Raw genomic sequence first — 22,266 nt, 5'->3', positions numbered from 1 at the left:
GTTCAACAAAAAATAAACAACAACTCCCAAGAGTCTCTTGCGTAACAATAGTCCATAGTCCTTTTACTCTGTCCATCATCACTATATAACCGGACTTCTCATCATCTTCCTCCTCTTTCTTCGCGCAGATCACGCTTGAGCCTCATTGGTCCTGCTTAGCACCGTCGTTGCCTGTCAAAAAAGGAACAGCGTCAGCGAGGTGGCCCAGGAATGCGACAACAAGGCGAGGAGCATTCAGTGATCAACACAGTACTGACAATGTAAAGGAAAACGCTTTACTTACTGCCATACGGGTGGGTAGAGACACCACTGTGGCCCGGGTGGGATAATCCTCGCCTCCGTGTCCTTAATAGAATTGAAACTTACCGTTACGTAAGCTAGGCAAATTTCGATTCTATGTCAGGACCGGAGGCTTCAGATTATGCTAGTTTAAAGCTTACTTACCACCAACTGAGCCAAATCCACCACCGGCTTAAAATAAAACCTCTTGAAGGTGGAATCCGAGGACCAATCCGCCGCGCGCATTAGGTCCTCCAGACGAGCACCCACCGAGAATGCCTTAGAGGCCATGGCCCCCCTGGCGGAGTGTGCTCCAAAGAGAGAAGTATTGATGCCTGCTTCTTGCATGACCCATCGTACCCACCGAGCAATAGTAGGGGAGGAGACAGCTTTGTGTGGCTTCCGCAGGGCAATCAACAACTGACGCTCGCCCGGAGGGCGCAGATCCAAGGTCAGGTCCTCATATGCTTTGAGGCATTGCACGACACACAACTTAGGAGTGTCAGTAAAGGCTGGATAAGAAATGGAACGCGACGACGTCTTAGTACGCCGGCCCACGGTGAAAGTAACCCCATCCGGGGAAAAAATGCGTGCAGAGACATCCAGCGCGCGCACGTCCGAGACGCGCCTACAAGAAACCAGACATAACAACATGGCTAACTTCGCCGACAGCTCCTTAAGAGACAGATAAGAATTGGCTGGCCACGACAGGAACAAATTCAGAACCAAATTGACGTCCCAAAGGACGGAGTACCTGGGTTCTGGCGGCAGTGCGAGGCGAACAGCCCGCAGAAGCCGACACACAAAAGGATGTTCCCCTACCGGGTGGCCATCGATGTTATCATGGCCCGCAGAAATCGCCGACCGGATAGCATTGATCGTCCTATACGCTAGACCCTTGTCGGCCAAATGCGCCAGGAAATTCAGCATGGGAACAAGGCCTGCGACCACGGGATCCAGATCCCTTCGTAAACACCAACGCATCCACTTAAGCCAAGCGGATCTGTAACGCTTCGTCGTACTGTCGGCCCATGCTTTGGAGAGCAAGTGCTCAGCCGACCCCGAAAGGCCCGGGAGCGCCCGGCGTCTCCTGAGAGCCTCCACGCCACGAGGCGGAGAGTGTTCTGCACGACGAGAGGGTGAGGTTCCTGATCCGGGTTCGTCAGGAGCAGAGGAAACAGGGGGAGTAGGATTGGAAAATCCCAAGAAAGTTCCAGAAGAACCGGAAACCATACTTGAGACCTCCACAGCGGTGTAACCAACACCAGTTCCGCACCCTGGCGGCGTATTTGAGCCACCGTTCGCATGATCATGGAGAACGGGGGAAACGCAAACGGCTGTTCCCGACTCCAATCCTGCAAGAACGTGTCCGTGGCCTCCGCTAGAGGGTCCGGCCTCCAGCTGTAAAACCGCGGCAGCTGGTGGCCGAGACGGGACGCAAAGAGGTCCACCGAGAAGGGACCCCAAAGGGAGTGTAGCCACCGGAAGACTTCCGGATCCAGCTTCCACTGGCTGGCGTCCCTGAGATGTCGAGAGTGCCAATCCGCTACCTGATTGCACTGGCCTGGCAGATACTCCGCCGTCACCGCAATGTGACGAGACAGGCAATAATCCCAGAAATCCTTCGCTAAATCCGCCAAGGCGCGGGAACGAGGACCTCCTAGGTGGTTCACATACCGAACCGCCGAAATATTGTCCATCCGTAACAGGACACAAGCCTTGACCGAGTCTTTGGTCCAACAGCGAACTGCGAAGGAGCCCGCAAGGAGCTCCAAACAATTGATATGCAATTGTTGTTCTTCTGACGACCAGGCGCCGCCGGTGGAAAAATCCCCGCACCGGGCGCCCCAGCCCGACCTGCTGGCGCAGGACTCTATGATCAGGTCCGGAGCCGAACCGAAGATCGCTCGCCCATTCCATGCCTCCATGTGAGACAGCCACCATGACATTTCCTCCTTCACTTCGTCCGTGAGGGGAACCCACTGGTCGTAACACATCCCCCGGCGCAGATGCTGCGCCTTCAAGCGTTGCAGAGCCCTGTAGTGCAGCGGGCCCGGGAAAATCGCCTGGATGGAGGACGAGAGAAGGCCCACCACCGTGGCGATATGACGCAGTGACGTACGCTCTCTTGCGATCGTCTGCCGAAGCAGGTGTCGAATCTTCGCGACCTTCCGACCCGGCAGGCTCAAGACCGCCTGTACCGAGTCCACCACAAAACCCAAAAAGGTGATCTGCTGAGTGGGAACCAAAACCGACTTGGAGCCGTTGATGACGAACCCTAGTCTCTGAAGCAGGCCGACAGCTTGACGCAGCTGGCCCGCCAACACCTCCGGGCACTGCCCCATGAGGAGGATGTCGTCTAAGTATACAAGCATCCGGACCCCCTGACTTCTGAGAAACTCCACCACCGGGTGGAGGACCTTTGTGAAGCACCACGGGGCCGAAGAAAGACCGAACGGCAGGACGGTGAATTCGAACACCTTGTCGTCCCACAGGAATTGTAGGAAACGACGATGAGGGGGGTGGATGGGAAAGACCAAGTAGGCATCCTTGAGATCCAGTCGTACCATCCAATCCCGAGGGAGGAGCACGTCTCGAAGGAGGTGGATCCCCTCCATCTTGAAGTGACGGTAGACCAACCACCCATTGAACTCTTTGAGATTGATCACCGGCCTCTTGCCCCCATCCGTCTTGTCCACTAGGAAGACGTTGCTGAGGAACCCATGTGGGTGGCGCGTTGATAGACGGATGGCTCCCTTGCGCAGCAAGTCTGAGACCTATTCGTCTATCAATCGCGCTTCGGATTCTGAAAAAACCATCGGGCGCGGGGGCCTCGCCTGAGTTGGCTGGTCGTAAAACTCGATATGGAAACCTCTTACAGTTTGCAAAACCCAAGCGTCGGCAGTGAGCAATTCCCACTCCCCGTAAAAGCCTGCCAGCCGCCCCCCAATCGGAACTTGATCCAAGCAAAGTACACTTACCGGGGGCATTTCCTTGTCCGGAGTTCTTCTTGTACCCTCTGCCACCATAGCGCTGTCCCCTCGTGGGGTAGAAGTTGGTGTAGTTGGCTGAGGTCTGGTACTGACCTCTTCCGGAGCCTTGTCCTCGGTTGTTGGTCTGCTGACCACGGCCGATCGCGCGGCCCCTGCCGCGACCGGCCCCTCCAGAAAAACGCTGGTGGAAGACCTTCTTGATGCTGGACTGAGCCTTGTCTAGCTACGTGAACGTATTCACGAACTTTCCCAGCTCGCGGATGAAAGGCTCACTGAAGAGGCCACCCTGAGCCACGGCACCTGCCTCCGACGAGGCCAGGTCCCCCAGCTTCGGATCCAGCTTGATAAGGAGCGAACGCCGCCTCTCCGTGGACAGGGCACAGTTGGCGTTGCCCAAAAAGACGATCACCCTCTGGGCCCAGTTGGAGAGCACCTCCGGTGAAATGGCAGTGCCATTCACTCGAGCCTCCTCCGCCATATCGAGGATCTTCGTGGCGGGCCCGACCGCATCCAGCAACTTGTCCTGGCAAGCCCGCCAGGACCGGTCGATCCCCTTCCTGGGGTCCTTCATGAATTTCGCCAGGAAGGTGGCCATCTTGGGGTCCAACTCTGGTGTCATGGCCACTTTCCCTTCCAGGGTAGGCCGAGGGCATTCCCCACGCAGGCAACCCCTCGCCTCCTTTTCTAGGGGCTTGCGCAGCCTGCCCGCGACAAACTTCGCCACCGTCTCCCCCGGGGCCCAGGCCGCGTATCGGGGGTGGACGATCTCGTCCGGGTCCAGCATGCCCGACTCGTCTCGGGGCATCTCCTTCGCTGAAGGTGTCCGAAGCCAAGAACGGGTCGACTCCCCGTCGTCATCCGAGTCCGGAGAGTCGTAGATCGGGGAGGCGGGCGCCGTAGACACGACGCCCGAAGTGCCAGGATCCACCAAGGGTGCAGGGGGCACCGCCGTCGCCTTGGCCAGGAAGGCGTCACGAAGCCGCTCGAAAGCGCCCCTGTCCACGCCTTGGGCCTCTGATGAAGGACCCTCCCCACGAGGTCTCTTCGGAGCGGGTGGCAACCCGCCGGACGTCCCCGGGAGTTCGGGGGACGGAGGCACCTGCGGCGCTGCCAGCTTCGCGCACTCCTCCACGATGCGGGCGGAAAGGCGGTCCTCCATGGGCCCTACCACCTCCGTCACGCAACGATAGATGGAGTTGTCTACCGCCTGATAGAACTCATCATCCTGCAGATAGGGGCAGGCTTCCTCATCGTATTCCCCTTCCATCTCAGAACCAAGGGCAAATGCGGGGCACCCAAGAGGGCGGCAACCGAGAAAGTTCTCGAATGTGGGCAGGCCAAGCGGCTGCGATCACGATTTGGGCCAGCTGACGTGGCAGGTGGGCTGCACCAACCCCCAAGCGCGCAGACCCTCCTCGCCGAGACTGGGTCTACGTACCCCTCAAGCGCGCTAGGCCACACACGGGTAAAGAGGTGCAAAGATCTCGCCCGAAGGCGATTCACGCGGTCAGAACCGCCATACAGACCCCAGAGGGCGTCAAAAAGTGGGCAAAAGTACTGACCCGGATCACCAGGTGTCAGAGGGGTACGCGAGGATCGGCCCCCGCGCAAGCAGACCCTACGGCGTGGCTCCTCGCACTGCGGAGGCGCGCCGGCGGGTCGGCGAGACGACAGGCCGCCCCCTTGCGGTCTATGTACACACCGCACACAAGTGGGAATAAAGTCGCGTAGGAACGAAGAACGTTCCCGCAACTGGGGACTCTGTAAGGAAATAAACCATGCAAGGAGTCCCCCCAAAGATCGTACACAAGACAATCAATCACAATGAAAAGGTAACAAATAGAAAAGCACTTATCTGGCTGCGGGAGCAGCGAAGAAAGAGGAGGAAGATGATGAGAAGTCCGGTTATATAGTGATGATGGACAGAGTAAAAGGACTATGGACTATTGTTACGCAAGAGACTCTTGGGAGTTGTTGTTTATTTTTTGTTGAACATTACGTTAATGCTTTATGTTTAAAGCATTTTTGTTCTTATTATATCTTTTCCTAAGCTGCTGTGGAGTCTTTATGTTAATAAAGCGAAGGAAGATATAGCATAATCTGAAGCCTCCGGTCCTGACATAGAATTCTAATGCAATGTACTATGCCTTTTCCTTTGAGGCACTAGAGTTAAAGCGTTAATGCTCCTGCAGAGCCTGAGACCAGGAAGGAAGCAGCAGAACATAACAAGTCCAGGGAGGAGGAGGAGGAAGAGGCTGGGAGGGATAGTGTAGAAAAAAGACAGACTACGTGCCGGGTGAAAACTCATGATGAATAAAACAGAACAAATTGGCTGATCAGGATAATTTCAAGAAAAAATCTGGACCCACGCAGCCCATATGTACTGCGTGGCCAACAGTTTTATATTACAAAATAATTTATTTTCATTTGTAATCAAATTTCGTTGATTACCCCAAAGATGACATCACAAGGAAAATTCTGTCAAGACAGTCAGTTCAAAAACAAACAATTGTGTGTACAATATATACAAATATACAAACATTTAAGGTAGAAACTCAACATTTCTTGACACCAACAAGATACTTGGTACACAAAATTACATTTCAAACCAATTGCAACATAAACGACCTTTACACAAAAAACGATATTTACACATCGGAAAGAACCAGTCCTTAGACTAGAATCCAGTGGACAGGCGGAGCTAGGATGTAGTGAAGTTGCCTGCTTGTCTCACAACACCTGTGATAGAATGTTTATAGGATTAACAGCAAGGGCCCACAAAGGTGATATTAATTAATCCCTAGCTGCACCCTTCTTTCTTGCCACAGGCTGGGTGTCAACGCGTTTCGAACCGTGGATATTGTAGGTTCTCCTCAGGACAGGGACTGGGTAGGAGCTTATCTGCACAACGAGCACAAGGGCTGCAGGAGTGTAGGTCGACTGCAAATCAAAGTGGTATTCTGTGGTGAGTAGGGTAAGTGTCTTAAGTCACGGTGCCCGCAAGGCGGAGCGCACTCGGTTGAGGGGGCGGCTCACATACTTTTTTCTTGTTGTGTAGGCTGCAAGCAATTATAATGGCAGGGGGACGGCTGTTCCACGAGACAAATCCGGGAAGTGTAGCGGGTATAATTCTACCGCGTACCGTCGTGCTGACTATAGAAGGATTCTTCTCCAATGCCGCACCCGTGGACAATGCGGGCTGTTCAGCTGTAGGATCCAATACCTTCATTTGTATACAGGGTGAAAAATCATAGCAGCTGAGCTCCTGAAGCCTCAAGGACTGCGCAGTGAGAGCAGCAGTTCATATAAGGAGCGTGGAATCCCTCCACGCTCGTTATTGCTGAGGCACTCCATTAGCGAATGTAGCAACGACGAGCAAGGGAACTAGAGCATTTCGATGTGGAAACAGGAACAGGAGTACTTCCAAGTGGAATAAAAAAACAAGCATGCCAAGCTGTTAAAAGAAACGAAACAATAAAACAAGATAGAGGGCCATATGTAGGTAAAAGGCATTTACCGAATCGTAAATACCGAATTTTACCGATTTGGTATTTACAATTCGGTAAATGCCATGTAGGTAATTATTCTGTAAATATTACCGAATCGGTAATATGCGGTAATTACCGAATCGGTATTTACCGATTCGGTAATTGCCATTGATTCCTATGGGCCTTGAGGCCCATAGGAATCAATGGCAATTACCGAATCGGTAAATACCGATTCGGTAATTTTACCGATTTGTCAAGGGGGACAGGGTGTCACTTTGACACCCTGTTGCACCCCTGATTTTGGCTTGTGTGCAATGTGACACACATACATGCCCTTAGGGCATGTATGTGTGCCACATGGCACAGGTGTACATGCACAGATGTGCATGTACCCCGAAATTCGTTATTTACCATGCCATTGTATTTCATGGTAAATAACGAATTTCTAAGGGCCTGTGGCACTGTTTCCAGTGCCACCTACATCCCAAATTACCGATTCTGTACATTTACCGAATCGGTACTTTACCGATTCGGTAAAATTACCGATTCGGTAAATATACAGAATCGGTAATTTTCAGGCCCCCTACATCTGGAATTACGAATACCAGTCGGTAACGGCCGAAATCGGCCGTTACCGACCGGTATTTGGCCACCTACATATGGCCCATAGTGATGTAATAAATTATACAATTAAAACATAAGATAGCGTGCTTTCATTGTTTTTACTCACATAGATGAACAAAAATAAACAGCATTGCTCGAAAGAAGTTGAATTCCCCTGCGGCAGAGGTTGGTCGGCTCCTTTTGAGTCTCTGCTGGGGCCGGGTATTGTTGAAAATTACTACCTAGGATATTCTGGGTGCGGTGGAGGGGCTAGGGGAAGAGATAAAGAAAGCGGATCCCAGCAAAACTGACTCCGAGTTGGCAGTGAAAAAGGAGCCGCCTGAAAGTGTTAATGCTTCTGCAGAGCCTGAGCCCCAGCCCAGGAAGGACGAAGCAGGAACGAGTCCAGGGAGGAGGAAGAGGCTGGGCGCGCCGGTAGGGGAAAAAGATAGACCCAGGGTTCGGACAAAACTCACTGCAATTTAGCTCCTGCTGCTTCAGTTACTGCGCTGCTACTCATGTTACACACTGCTGTCGATAACCACCATTGCGGACAATAAATACTAACTGTAACAGAAATGCGTTTTACTTCTGCGAGTCACAGAAGCCAAACAGCATATTACACAGTATGGCCGATAAAAACACCACAGTTGATAAATACTAACTGTAACACAAATGCGTTTTACTTGGGCAGGTTACAGAAGCCAAACAGCATGTTACACGGCGCTGCCGTTTAAAAAAAACCACAAATACGTTTGACTTGGTGAAATTACAAAGATCTTTAAAGTAAAGCGTTTTTACATTCCAAATATGACCTCTGCAGCGTCACGAGTTGCAGAAGCGGGAGACATATCATGCCTCCTACAACAGCTACAAACCAAGGTGGGTTGCAGACGCCGGAGAGCATGTTGTGCCTGCTTCAACTACTAACAAAGAAGAAATGAATTAACTTAATAGTGCTCACTAACTGTTAATGAAACCTGCCGAGTAAGGACACATGTAAAAGGAGCTGTCCTCATTGGAGGTAACAACAGAAGAGAAGGAGGTACTAAACAGGGAGAAGGAGGGACTACTTACAGAATAAACCAATAACACTGCAAGGAGGCAATAAAATATATGGGCGGAGCAAGGGCAGACCTTAAAGCCCATTCCTGAATACAGCATGTCTCGAAGAGACAGCGCAAGCACTGCCTAGGCAAGACCTACATATAAAAATTAATACTTTCCTTTTCTGCTTGAATCGCATCCTGTTTTCCTTAAAGGAAAAACCGGCTACTTTAAAAAAAAAAAAACATTGCTTTATTGAAAAGCCATCACAGACATGGTGGTCTGCTGACCCCCGCAGGCCATCATCCCTGTGATTTGTGGGATTCCCAATGGGTTGCAAATTGAGATATACCTCATTATTATTAATGAAGTAGGTCTATGTGTGATCCATTGGAACTATTTGTACATGGGTATTTGCAATTACCCAAAATTCGCTATTTGGTAATCGCAAAGCCTTCCCTACGTACATCTGGCACTAGTTTTCACCACAAAGCTCGACTACAACCAAGCACGTTGCTAGTCCTGGAAATGCTCTGTCACCTCAACCTTTATTAATAGCTATCAGGTACTTAGAGCGATTGCAGGCCCCAAATTTCCTGATTTGACCTTTCTAGGGGCCTTGTCCAGGGGCCTCATTTTGCCCGAAAAGACCGGGTAGCCTTTGCCTGGACAGAACACAGTATCGGAGTCGTAAATTAACTTGATTTTTTTCATTGAATGTGACCCGGCCCTGGTGCACTCTGGAAGTTCCCAAGGGCCCACGAAGCTAGCCTGTACTCGGTTAGACATTTAAGAATTGGATGGGACAGGACAGACTACCTAGAAAGTATCCACCTACTAACTCACTTTGTACCCTTCATGCAAATTTCTTATTCTGATTTTACAGTATAATTTGCTGGAAGAATGCAGTTTTTAAATTGTGAATTTATGGTAAAAACTCTGTATGTCAATGTCGGTTGGCATAGTTTTGTTAGAATGTCCTCTCATTTAAAGTTTACATCCGTTCTCGGTTATGGTGCTGCTCATGTAGCAAGATCAAAGGCTTTTGTGGTGCATTGGGAGAAGTGGGCCCCTTTATTAATTCTGCTGGGTAGCAGTTAGACTAACCATTAGCTTCCATGAGGGCAATAACCTATGCTTTATGTGAGTGAATATCAGTCTATGATTATTCTGTTTAGTGCACAGTACTTCAGGCAGTATTTCTGCTTTTTCTAAGCGATGTAAATTATAAGTGTTACTATGAAGTGATGGCCTTGCCGAGATTTGAAATTGTAATGTGCTGTTCACAAACTGTAATATGTAAAGCACTACTTAGTAGTATGTGAAGTACTACTTACTTACTACAAAATGCAATTCATAATTTTACAAGTGTAAATCTCAACCTCTCCTACCTTTTCTGTGGGTAGATTCTTACACATGTAAGCTGCTACTTAATAGTGAATGTTGGTGGGATTAGTGGGAGTTGCTGGAAAAAGGATTATACTTATTGCCTATGAGAAGTGAGTAGGGCTGAGTAAGGTGGTTTAGGGAGGGACATGCACCCACCCACAAAAGAGTAGAGCCATTGGGCAGAGATCTCCTCATGGTAAAATATAGGGAAAAGTAAAAAAAAAAGTGTATTAAACTTAAAGAAAAAATTTAAAGCTTTTTTATATTAAATGTTAATGTAAATTAATGTTTCATATTTAATTTAAATGTAGAACAAAATAAAAAAGCTTCCAGACTATTACATTCAATTGTAATTAAATATTTAATGAATACAAATGTTATACAATAAATTAGCCTTATTTTTTAAAGATGGAGTAAACAAATTCCACCTAAAGAAAAATGTTTACAACTTGTAAAGGTTATATATAGGATTAATTTAAATAGTTATATTCATGTTTTAATTAAACCAGTTATTAAAATATTTTACCATAAAATATGTATTTTTTAATTATATTTAAATGTTTTAACATTAAATTAATTATATACCTATATTTAAATAAATGAATGTAATCAAACGTTATTTCCCATGGAGTTCTATTGTAAGTCCCTGCTGCCATTATTTTCTGTGGGAAGGTGTTGCAGAATCAGTAGTTGGCCAGTTGCGGTAGTGGACTTATTACAGCTCCTTTTTGACAGTAATAACTTACACTCATAAAGTTTGCTCCAGCCCGTGTTTCAGGGACTGGATACATTTAATTGTGCACTTTTGAGTAACTTTGCACTTGAAAATGGTGAATAGACAAAAATAATAAAGTTACTTATAAGTGGTAGTGTAAACGTACACGTTACTTACTCACAAGTGTAAGTTACCTTTGTGAATAGCCACATACATATTTCTATGGCAAGTGTTAAACTCACTGAACCATTCTTCTGACTTACATGAAGAAAATGTCTGTCTAAGTTCTTCTGCAGCTAATCAGGCCTGATTACCCTCAGTTTTTGAGCACGACAACATGAGTCGACAATATTAAAAATCCCTTTGGTCAGCCTTTTCACAGTTGCTCCATGATAGCACTACTCTTAGCGTGGAGGTAAGGGAAGTACAGATTCCCAGTTTATATTCAAAAATAGTTTACAGTGTATTTATTTATTTTAATAATGAGTTCAGTTCTGCGACTAGTGCATTTGTGTGTTACTCTGACTTGGCAGTTACATGAGAAGTGGTATCAACTGGACACATTTTAAGATTGCCAGTTGCATCCACTAGGTTACTTCTACCCCACAAAATATAACAAATTTGTCCGAGTAGCTGGATACATTACAGTGTAGGGTCCAGATTTATAAACTGTTCATGCAACACAGTGCAGTAAAACAAGTTGCTGCACTGCGTTGCGTAAAAGGAAGAGAGTTGAATTGCACCACATTTACAAAGATATGTCGCTGTTCAGCGCTCACTGTGCTGTTGCACTTGTGGCTGCCTAGCACCAATGCAGGCGCTCTTGCTGCATGGTGCACGGGTACCTGCATTGTGGGTAGGATAGTTTTTGTGAAGGAAGGGGTATATTCCTGCACAAAAACTATCGAGGCGTACTACTCTTTGTAAGTGTGCTGCAGAACGCAAGGCTGCACTATGCGCTACATTGTATTACTTTTATTTTCAAAGTTACTCAGATAGGTTTTACGTGGCTGTTTTTGTAGCTTTGTGAATAAAAAACTATTTTTTGTGTTGTGGCTGCGCTAAAAAAGTGACACATTCCTGACACAAAATCTTGGTATATCTGGCCCTCCGTTCCCATGTTTCTGGTTGTGTATACTACTCATGTCAACCTTTATTCTGCTGTAGTTCTTTTCACTCTGCATGGTCCACCAGGGCCGGATTGGCTTTTCAATCTATCGTGCTTTTTAGGTCTCGCCCAGCGAGGCAGCGCATGCGCTGCAAGCTTGGTGAGATCTATTGTCGTCGATTTTCTGCTGAAGGGGTTCAGGAGATGTGCACGTGCCCGGAGGACAAGCGATGTGCACGTGTACGGCTCTCGTTGTTTGAGCACAACACGTGCATATTGACAACTATGTCTGCGCGTCGTTCGTGTCATACGTCAGTGAAATGGGGCCGCAGCACCTTGTTTTCAGGGCTTGCCGGAGGCTGTGTTCTACGCTGCTGAGTCTTGGGTATGCTGTGTGTGAGTCGACAGCTGCTACCCTCTATTACTAGGTCTCTTCACGGGTTCTGCAGACCTGTGTCTTTCTTTACCGGGTGAGTGTACTTTTTGGCCACGTTCTGGAGTCGTCTTCACTCGCGGGCCTTCAGCTGCGTTTCTTTTGTGTCAATTCCGGCAGGCGGTGGCTGTGCTGGTGACAGTCCGCAGAGCCGTGACTCAGTGCTCCTACCTAGTCCACAGCAACTGTCTTTTTGCGGCTTTGGTCTGTGGTAATTTTGTGTATCAGCCCCCCCCCCCACTAGCTGCTGTTCACCCACTCTGGAGAAGCTCCGCCTCCTACTCTTTGTCCTGCACATGGTAACCTGTTCTTCCCAGGCCCCATTGAAACGTATTCTCTGAGCAGTTTATATGTTCTTCGTGTTGCCTATTTTGTGATGTTATTTTCTGCTACATAAAACTATGTCCATACCAGCTTGCCTTCCCAAACCCATATTTTTTACCGGACGCATTGCTAGAGAATGACATATTGTACTCCTTTGGATACACCCTCACCCAAGACCAGGGCACAAGTCCTATAACAAGCATTTGCAATGCAATAGGTCTCGTATTTACGCGAGTTTGAGCTATTGACATTGCAAATACCAATGCCTTTTATTTTTGTTTTTGTTTTTAAAACATAAATAAAAGGCATTGTCATTTACAATGCCAATAGCTTAAACTCGCGTAACTGTGAGACCTATTGCATTGCAAATGCTTGTTCCTGGGAAAGGGGTAGAGAGTGCAGTTTTTGAAGGTAGACAGGCACTAGCTCTGTTTAAAGCTCCCCTTGGGTTTATACCAGCAGGCACAGCAGGCAAACCAAGAGATAGAAAGAGAGAGATTTGACAGAAACAATCATAAAAGGAAGCGACAACAAGTGAGCGGCGGTTATGTTTGAACATTTGTATCAGGCTTGCTTTAGGGTCCTAGTCTGGTCCTACGTCTGTCCTGTGTATCCCGTGTGTTTGTGTCTGCGTGAACTGGGCCACTTGTTCCTGCTCATGTGCAACCCGCTGCCCATAAATGCCCCTCTTGGCCACGCTGCCAATGCTTATTTCATGCTCGCTGCATATGATATTTTCACGTCCGTGCCTGTGTTTTTTATCACCGTCCCCAGTGTGTTTGTCCTCTTGTGTATGATTCTGCGGGGTGTGTGATTCACCTGTGTGTGATTCTGCTCACATATGATTCCGCATGTGTGCACCTGTGTATGTGAACGTGTGTGCCTGTGTATCATATTGCCTAAATCTGTTTTCCTTTTAATATCCTGCAGAAAACCATCGAGTGGAGTCCGCGTTCCAGAACCATTTAACCATTAAGGTGCTTGCGGTATGTACCAGGGTTGTCTGCTCTGACCTCGTATTTCCCAAGTGAGAGTCTAATGTGTCAGTTCACTGATTGCGGGTGAAATACCCATGTCGTGTGGATGTCGGAGAGAAATGAAGCTTTTCTTGTACCATATGTGTATTCATAGTTACAGCTGCACTGTCTCTTTCGAGGAGTAAGGAATGTCTCCTCCGCAGGTTCAGAAAACGCCGTCAGCATCCTGGTCTGTCCTTGAGCGGAGCATTACCATCCAAGGAATGTGGCCATGTCCATGGACGGAGGGAGGCCTTGTCCCCCCCACCCCCACCCCCGTTTGTCCCTGGAGTTTTATATAGCGCGACCTTGACCCGAAGGTATCGGGTATCAGAGCGCTTTACTTGAGCACCAGTTGCATTACACAATGACACATTCGTTTTTGTTAGGCACGGGGAGATTACGTGATTTGTTTATGCCAGTGATCCGAGATGAGGATGTTGGAAAGGCGTGACGAGTGTGTGGTTTTGATTTGATGTCACCAATCCCGAGGGCTCTCATTGGCGAAATGTGATGCTTTTTGTCGCCCACCATAGCCTCCTTCAGCCTGCAATGAACTTCTGAGGACTCATTGTCCTTTTGAACGTGCAGCTACTTAACATTTATCAACCTAAGGAACTAGCCCGCTCGACGTTCCTAGTGTAATATCCACAGAAGGAATGCTTCCTGATTGGCAAAGTGACGTCATTGCATACGAATATAGGGATTTGAAATCCACAAACTGGGTGCCAACAGAGGAATTAATTTGCTTAGTGTTAGCCCTTGGTGCACACAGTGTAATGCACAATCCAGATGTGACTGGTGTGCAGGAGACGCGTTTGGTGTCCTAGGGGGCAGATGGCATTGCCTAGTGGTGAAGACATAAATAACAAATTAAAGGAGCTGTCAGATATGGTAATAATAGCAACGTGTACCACCTCTTTTTATACTGCACACTAGGAGAATTAAGGTGTTTGCTAAGGTGGTCAGTCTTTGTTAAGATGCGATAGTGCAGTTAACTTCTTACAAGAGTGGAAGAGTCCCGGTGAAGCCTGTTACATAAAGGGGTCCATGTGACATCATTAGTATGACAGCCAATAAGCATGCAGGCTTCATGGCATCGATATTATAAGGATTAATATTTTGTACTGATTGGGTCTTTGCTATGATTTACACTACACCAAGTGCCAGTAGCAGTGTGCCTGCTTCAGACCACTGTCATACATCCAAGGCAGGGGCTGGACCTTTGCACAATTGCTGTGAAGCGACCCTGATGTCAGAATGTCTTCAGAAATCCATCTAGGTAAGGAGGACCGGCCCTAAGGTGCCTCCTGTAATGTCTGCAAGAAGAGGAGAGTGCCTGGGAAAGAGTCATTTTTGAAGGGTGGCGTGGGGGTTGGAGAAGAGAGAATGTCACAGGGACTATAACTGCTCTGTTTTCTCTTTCTTTAGTTCCGGTTCTTCAACTGCTTTGCACTACTGTTCTACATCACGTTCTACATGCAAGACCTACTGCTGCTAAAGAAGGTATGTCCTTGAGATGTTGGCCCCATGGATTAGTGGAAAGTTGGTTGCTTGGACGTTGTGGATGCGTAAATCATTAAAACATCAATGGATGGACTGTTCTGGTGGGTGACGCTGGTGAATTAAGAGTCACATGATTTCTGACTCTTTAGCCATTGCTTCTCCTAAAGGTATGTAGACGGTCGAATGAGTTAATGAGTGATCACATTACACAAGTTGGGTATCATATTTGCAGCTTCCCATCAGTGTTTGAGTAAATGGAGGAAAAAAGCATTACTATGAGTCCAGGAGGTAGGCGCTTTATGATTTCATAAAATAACCATACGAGTCACCATTTTGTCACTGTTTCCAATATGCTCTGTCATGCTGTCAAGTTGCTAAATGTTCCTAGCAAAATGGCGGTTAGAGGCAATAAAAGGTGTCTGAGGTACATGTGCGTAAGATATCAGTGAAGTCGAGATAGTCTAAATTCCCAATTAAGGGGCTGATTACAAATGCGGGAAGACCGCCACCAACAGGTTGTCGGTGGCGTTCTTGCCGCCATCATAACCAACTTTTCCGCTCGCCATATTATGTGTGGCAGTCGTAAAGACCAACCGCCATGCATCTGCCGGGCTCCTTGCGCCCGCTGGTGCGACAGAGGGGCTCATAGTTCCTACAATGTTGGCAGTGCCTCCCAGGAACCGCCATAGGGATTACGCTGTCCCTTTCCGCCAGCCGTTTCATGGCGGGTTACCCGCCATGAAAAGGCTGGTGAAAGGGACATTGGGGGACCTTAGCAAGCCCCTCTTCCCCAGGCCCTTGGTTGTGGGTGTTGGAGGGTACCTATGGTGCCCCCATACATATCCCTGCGGTGCCTGCCACGTAGTTCAGGTATATGTGCAGTGTCCCGTTTTTACATTGCACAGGTGCTGCAGCCAGCAGCACCAACCGCAATATAAAAGATAGGCATTGCGACCGCCGTGGTGTTGGTCGCATTGTAATGCCTACTATGGGACCACCAACAGCATGTCAGGCAGTCCCAATCCCCGATACGATGGAGGGCGGACTGAAATTCATCCGCCATTGTAATCAGTTCCTTAGTGCCTCAGTCCAGTAAAGGGAGCTTCACAACCATAATGTCCATTTTCCAGTAGGCTTGCCATATCCACATCTCTGTACCCTACATTTAACAATAGCTGAGGTGTGGCACGCAGCGGTTTCTCCATCAAAACACCAGTTGCACTCGACCCCCAACCCCTTGACTGCCCTACTGGGCTAAACCCTTGAAGTCCCTCTGGGGATCCGCCGACCAGTCTCTATGGCGCTGCTGCTCGGCAAGAGGGAGATATCTCTGAGATGGGGGGAAATAGACCGCCCTCCGTCAAAGACTGTCTTGAAAGCATGACTAGATGTGAGAGCATGGGAGGAGACTACGCCAACTCACAAACCCCCACTTCTTGCCCCAGGGATATCTGGTCCTGCTTCCATGAGTACCTTTGTACTCTAGACCAGGTCTTGAGGGAAACTGCCCAATCCCCATAATCCTTCACATGGACTCACCAACACATAACCAGACACGTGACCTAAATGTAACACTGCAAGTGCTATGTCTCGTCGCCCCTCTTGAGACCTTACATGCTGCTTCACAATCTCTGCATGAACACCAGGCTTTGTGGTTAGAAGAGATATACTATCTGTATTATACACTACCAAATGTGACTGTATTTTGTATTTGAAATCTAATAAACACATTTAAAAAAGAAAACACCTGTTTCACGCCACAGATCTTTCGCAACTCTTACTTCTTAATATCCTGATTGGCTGTGGAATGTTCCTCTCCACAGCCACCACTGTGAGGCAAGATTCATGTGCATGAGTTCTACCCTATGTACCTGACTAATGGCTAGAAAGATGGCATCTAGCAGGCCTCCGTAACCCAAGGCAGAGTCCTAGATCTGCCTGTCAGAACTGATGGACTCATTGCAAAATCTAAGGTTGGATATAAGGAGCTCCTCTGTGGTAATAACAATTCCATTGTGCTTGTGTGTCCAGGTAGGATTGGAGGGCCCATCCAACCTGAATGTATATAGCAAAGTGTATTGCATAGTCACTTAATACTTTTGGGTAAGAAGAGTATAGCAAGATAAAATCACATGCTTACACCACTGACCCTGTGAAACATAAATTTAAAACCGCTAGCCACAGTGTTCTTGGTGACCTAGTCTTTTTCCTTTTAGAGCTGAGGTTCCTAAACCTGTGTAACTCACTGCGCCACAATTGTACAACAAATGTGTTTTGCCCTTGACCAGAATCACAAGTGTAATAAATAATCCATGGCAAAGTTTTTTCTGCAATTTCCACGATTCAAGAATGGGGCCATACAAATGCCTCTTGGGCTTTTGTCGAGACAATATCCCACAATCAACAGGGGACCCACGTAGTTAACAAGAACCAGCCCTCTTTGCTATTGGCCTCTCTTTCTAAGTTTGGTGGGCGTTTTATTTCCTCATTGACATTTGTCCACATCTCGATAGCAGTTCTTGACTACTGTTTCCTTTGTGGGCCTGGCAATCTACAGCAGTCATGCAGGCTACAACATCTGAGGGAAATGTCTTATGAATACCATCTTTATTTTTATGCGCAATCTAAACTTCCTAATCTCCAAACTCTCATTAATGATTCCTAGTTGTGCCCTCTTCTAGATTAACCTGAAAATACTGATCTCCAGACTTCTTTCATGTGTATTCCATGTAGGTAGCAAACTGATAGAGTAATGGGATGCCTATGATTCTCAGACCTTGGTGCCAGTTGCAACAATGACAACTTAAATGTCACATAAATCTCAAAGATGCTAACCCATACACTTCTAGGTAAGGATTCCAGGCACAGGTTGGAAGGCCTGAAACCGTGTGAAGTGAAAAACTTTGCGGGAACACCTCCCTGGGTAACCACATGGCTGAAGAAACCGCAGTAAAGATGGGAACTGAATTTGTCCCAGGTCACAAGGGTAACGTTTGCTGCCTGGGATAGGGTGGCACTCAGGAATGGCTTTACCACCCCTCTCCCCCTTCAGCCGTGTTTCCTGCAACACTAAATTCACCCCAGCTAAAGATCCGGCAAACTTCGGGGCATGGAGAGAGTGGGGATGTTTGATGGCAAATTCCCTATTTACTAGTAACACAATTCTCCGATTTGATAATTTAAGGCAGACATACATCCTCCCAGAAAATGAGAAATTCATTCACACATAAGTGCTGCACTGGCTTATGCATCCATCATTGAAGTGAGGAGTCTTACGATTGGTCATACCAGTTGAACGATGGTTCAATGATGGGCTTCATAACAAAGCTCTTATATCCACCATAAACAAGCCCCTGCAGAAAAGATGGGAGAAAGAAGTGGGAGAGGGATTCTCACTTAAAGGCCGGGGTAAGATATATGAGAAAGCACACACATTTGCTATCAATGCCTGCCTGCGAGAAACCCAGTAGAAGGTATTGATCCATTGGTATAGAACTCTGGAGCGCGTGGGGAGTTGGAACACTACTAAGAGCACGCTTTGCTGTAGGGGTTGTGGACTGGTGGAGGTGGAGACTCTCATAGACTTACTGTGGAGATGCCCGAAGTTGGGGCTATTCAGTAACGAGGTGATCAGGTATATAAATAGGGTTTTTGAAATGCAGAGCTTGAAGGACTGTGGGCTAGTCCTACTGCGCAAACCATGTCCATCCAGTACATCACCAAAATCAGTCAGAGGCAAATAACTGACAATGGCACTGGTAGCAGCAACACTAGTAATCTTGTCACTCTGGGGAAAGGACATGTCCCGGCACATTCAACCTGGCTTCTGCAAATTTGGCAAATCCTGCCATGAAAACCTTAAAAACTCGCTACAGAGAATTAGCGGACGGGCAATGGTACTATATGGTAACCCTTCATACATCTATTGGCACACAAGTTCAGAGAGCTATCATGACCAAAATATCTCAAGGTCCTGAGACTATTACCAGAAGATGTGACTGAAACGATGGTCTGCCAGAAGCCCTCTGCCATAAAGTAGAGGCTAATGAGTGCAGTCGTAATGAGCTGAATAAGTGGGCTGCTAAATGTAAGAGACTTGCATCACTCGAGATGAGCAAACATTTCGAGCTGACCAGGGAGAGGGAGGAAGAACGACTATTGAAGGAGAACATGTTAAACGTTATGTGTTTTTTCAAATATTCTTTAGAAATTTTTGCCGGCCGGAAGGTTGTAGGTGATGGTATGTGTCAAGACTTGAAACAATAAAAATACAGTTAAACCTAAGGTGAAATACTTTGGCAGGGCAGTGCCCTATGCTGTTCAACTCTTAACCCTATGTCGGCTTAACATAGTCCCACCTTCTTATTCCCTGAGTCGGCTTTTCCTTACCAGCAGCGTTCCACAATTACATGTTTCTCCTCAAGATCAAAGGTCTAATGTATAAGTGAATCAACAATGCCCAGACAAGCTTATAAAAAGTCCTATGTTTGATCACAGAAGCCTTTTTTAGGTCTTGCCTGAGCCAGTCAGCGAGACATTTAGTAAGGGCTTTAAACTTTGGAACACATGCTCATGCGTGAGCTTTTGTTTTCTTCACTTGACCTTTGCATGCGTCTTTTTAAGAAAGACAGCATGCCATTGGCCGAAGGCGGGTGCATGTCCCGCCTTCTCTCTTCCCGGGCCGAGGGTCCGCGGGAGCGAGCACAGCTTTCCTCCCTCGTCATGACTCATTAAGCACAGCGTGCAATTTCAGCTCCAAACACGGTCGCTTTCACATTTGTGTACCGCACTTGTTTTATTTATTTATTTATTTACTAGAGTGCCGTAATGCCTTCCTGCACAGAACACTCCTCCCACCTCCCAAACATCAACCAGAGTGATGCTGTGGCTTGTTTCTAATATTCGGCCTCTTTCTGCTCTCCCATGTGCCTCCTTCGAGATCCTCCTCTCCTTCCGTATTCTGCCAGCACCCTCCTACCCAATAGTCGTCCACCACCACGTCCACCACCACGTCCACCACCACGTCCACCACCACCACGTCCACCACATCCACCACCACATCAACCACCACCTTGTCCACCACCACCATGTCCACCACCACGCCCACCACCACCACCCCCACCACCACCATGTCCACCACGTCCAACACCACCATGTCCAACACCACCACGCCCACCACCACCACATCCACCACCACCACAATGCCCTCCACCACGTCCACCACCACGCCCAACACCATGTCCACCACCACGTCCACCACCACCACGCCCACCACCATCACATCCACCACCACCACCACATCCACTACCACCACCACATCCACCACCACGTCAGGGTCGGATTGGGATCACAATTCGGCCCGGGCAGTGACGAAAAAAGTGGCCCACATTCAAGAGGGGTGGCCCATATTTAAGGGGCGTGGCCCACATTCAAGGGGCGTGCCCTTTCATGAAACACCATTTGCACAGACAAGGAATGAAAGTGGGAGGATACTGTTCTTGCACACGACACAGGGCCAAGGTGACAATGGCCTACATGCTGAGCAACTAAAAAAAATAGCAAGGCCCCTTTTTGTCACAAAATTATTCCAGCCCTCCAGCACAGGAGCACCTGAAAAGCAGCAAAGCACCTGCTATTACTAACCTACTCAGCCCTCCCCAGACCTTCAGCTCAGGAGCACATGAACAGAGGGAAGGCCCCTGCAATTAGTAAATTAATCAACCCTCCAGGCCTTGGGAAAATGTCCTGGCAGGGGAGCACAAAACAGCTTTCTGGGTCATCCAAGGTAGCCAGGTAGCCAGGGGGAGGCTGAGGTGAAGCTGGTGCATGGGAAGTGCCTTCCCACTGTGTTCTGGCAGTTTGAGTATTTACCATTTACTGTAGTATTTCCCTTGTACCTGTGTATGGTACCCTTTTGTAACTTGCACAAGTCACTTTTCTCTTGTAACACACTGTTTGCTACCTCTCACTTTTGTTTGCTTTAGATACTTGCACAAGTGCCACCATTGCCTACGAAACGTTTGTTCTTGTGCTGGAGTGTCTGCCATTAATTGCAGTATTATACCTCTACTTGTACTTTGTACGCTTTTGTGACCTGCACACATCTCTTTTTCCTCCTGTAATGTATTGTTTGCTCCTCTTGTATTTTGGTTGCTCACTACACTTTTGATTCATGTAACTTAACGTTTGCTTTTGTAATTTGTCCACTTATAATTTTCTCCTCATGTATTATTGCTGTTCCTAGTGTGAAGCGCTCTGACACCTTCGGGTAAAGTCTGCGCTATATAAAATCGCATAAATAAATAAAACAAAAAAAATCCAAACATCACCAGCCCCCACAGCAAGACCCATTCTTCCTCGCCCACTGTGCCCTGAATGAGAAGGGCTGTGGGCGAGGTGTTAAGACTAACACCGTTTCTGGGCTGCATGGGCGCTAGGGGGCCGAGGTGCAAATGGCTCAAAGGCCTGAGAAACACCTGGCCCCCAGGGAGGCCGATTATTGCAAACAATCACCCCTCCCAGCCCAGCCTCAGCTTGATTGCTTGGCAGGGCAGGGGTGAAGGAGAGGCCACAGCTGACAATCGCTGTCTGGCCGCACAGCGAGGCTGCTTTCATTTTCTGTGTCTCTGTCTCTGTGCACTTTGTGGGCCGTTTTTTTTTCTCCCCTTTCCTAGTCCACTCTCTGTGGACTGGGACAGGGGAGAAAAAAAACGGCCCACAGAGGGCACTGTGGCACCGGCCCTTCGGCCCATTCCCGAATGCCCGCCTTGCCAATCCGACCCTGCACCACGTCCACCACCACCACATCAACCACCACCACGTCCACCACCATGTCCACCAACACCACGTCGACCACCAAAACCACGTCCACCACCACCACGTCTACCACCACCATGCCAACCACAACCATGTCTACCAACACCACCACCACATCCATCACCACGTCCCCCACCACCACATCCACCACCACCACCACCACCACCACATCCACCACCACAAAGTCCACCACTACCATGTTCACCACCACATCCACCACCATGTCCACCACCACCACGTCCATCACCACCATGTGCACCACCACCACATCCACCACCACATCGTCCACCACCACCACATCCACCACATGTTCATCACCACCACCACGTCCACCACTACCACGTCCACCACCACCACGTCCACCACCACCATGTCCACCACCTCCAACACGTCCACCACCACCTTGTCCACCACCACGTCCACCACCACCCGGTCCAACAACACCACCACCAGGTTCACCACCACTTCCACCACCACCTTCACGTCCACCAGCACCACCACATCCACCATGTCCACCACCACGTCCACGACCACCATATCCACCACCAC

At 48.2% G+C, this 22,266-nt stretch overlaps 1 protein-coding gene across 1 annotated transcript in view; it reads left to right on the top strand.

Moving 5' to 3' along the window:
• LOC147668715 (anoctamin-10-like) overlaps window positions 1-22,266 on the top strand; it is a gene marked incomplete at its 3' end in the record, with an annotated part of 165,332 nt that overhangs the window by 126,267 nt on the left and 16,799 nt on the right. Inside the window, exons 7-8 of the mRNA XM_086948486.1 lie at window positions 13,310-13,365; window positions 14,827-14,901. Coding sequence (XP_086804612.1) covers window positions 13,310-13,365; window positions 14,827-14,901 — 131 coding nt within the window. The remainder of the gene's footprint in view (window positions 1-13,309; window positions 13,366-14,826; window positions 14,902-22,266) is intronic.

Source organism: Lissotriton vulgaris, unplaced genomic scaffold (assembly GCF_964263255.1).
Source record: "Lissotriton vulgaris unplaced genomic scaffold, aLisVul1.2 SCAFFOLD_1144, whole genome shotgun sequence".
Taxonomy (NCBI): domain Eukaryota; kingdom Metazoa; phylum Chordata; class Amphibia; order Caudata; family Salamandridae; genus Lissotriton; species Lissotriton vulgaris.
The sequence above is the reverse complement of the archived record's forward strand: the minus strand, read 5'-3'. Positions and strand labels throughout refer to the sequence as shown.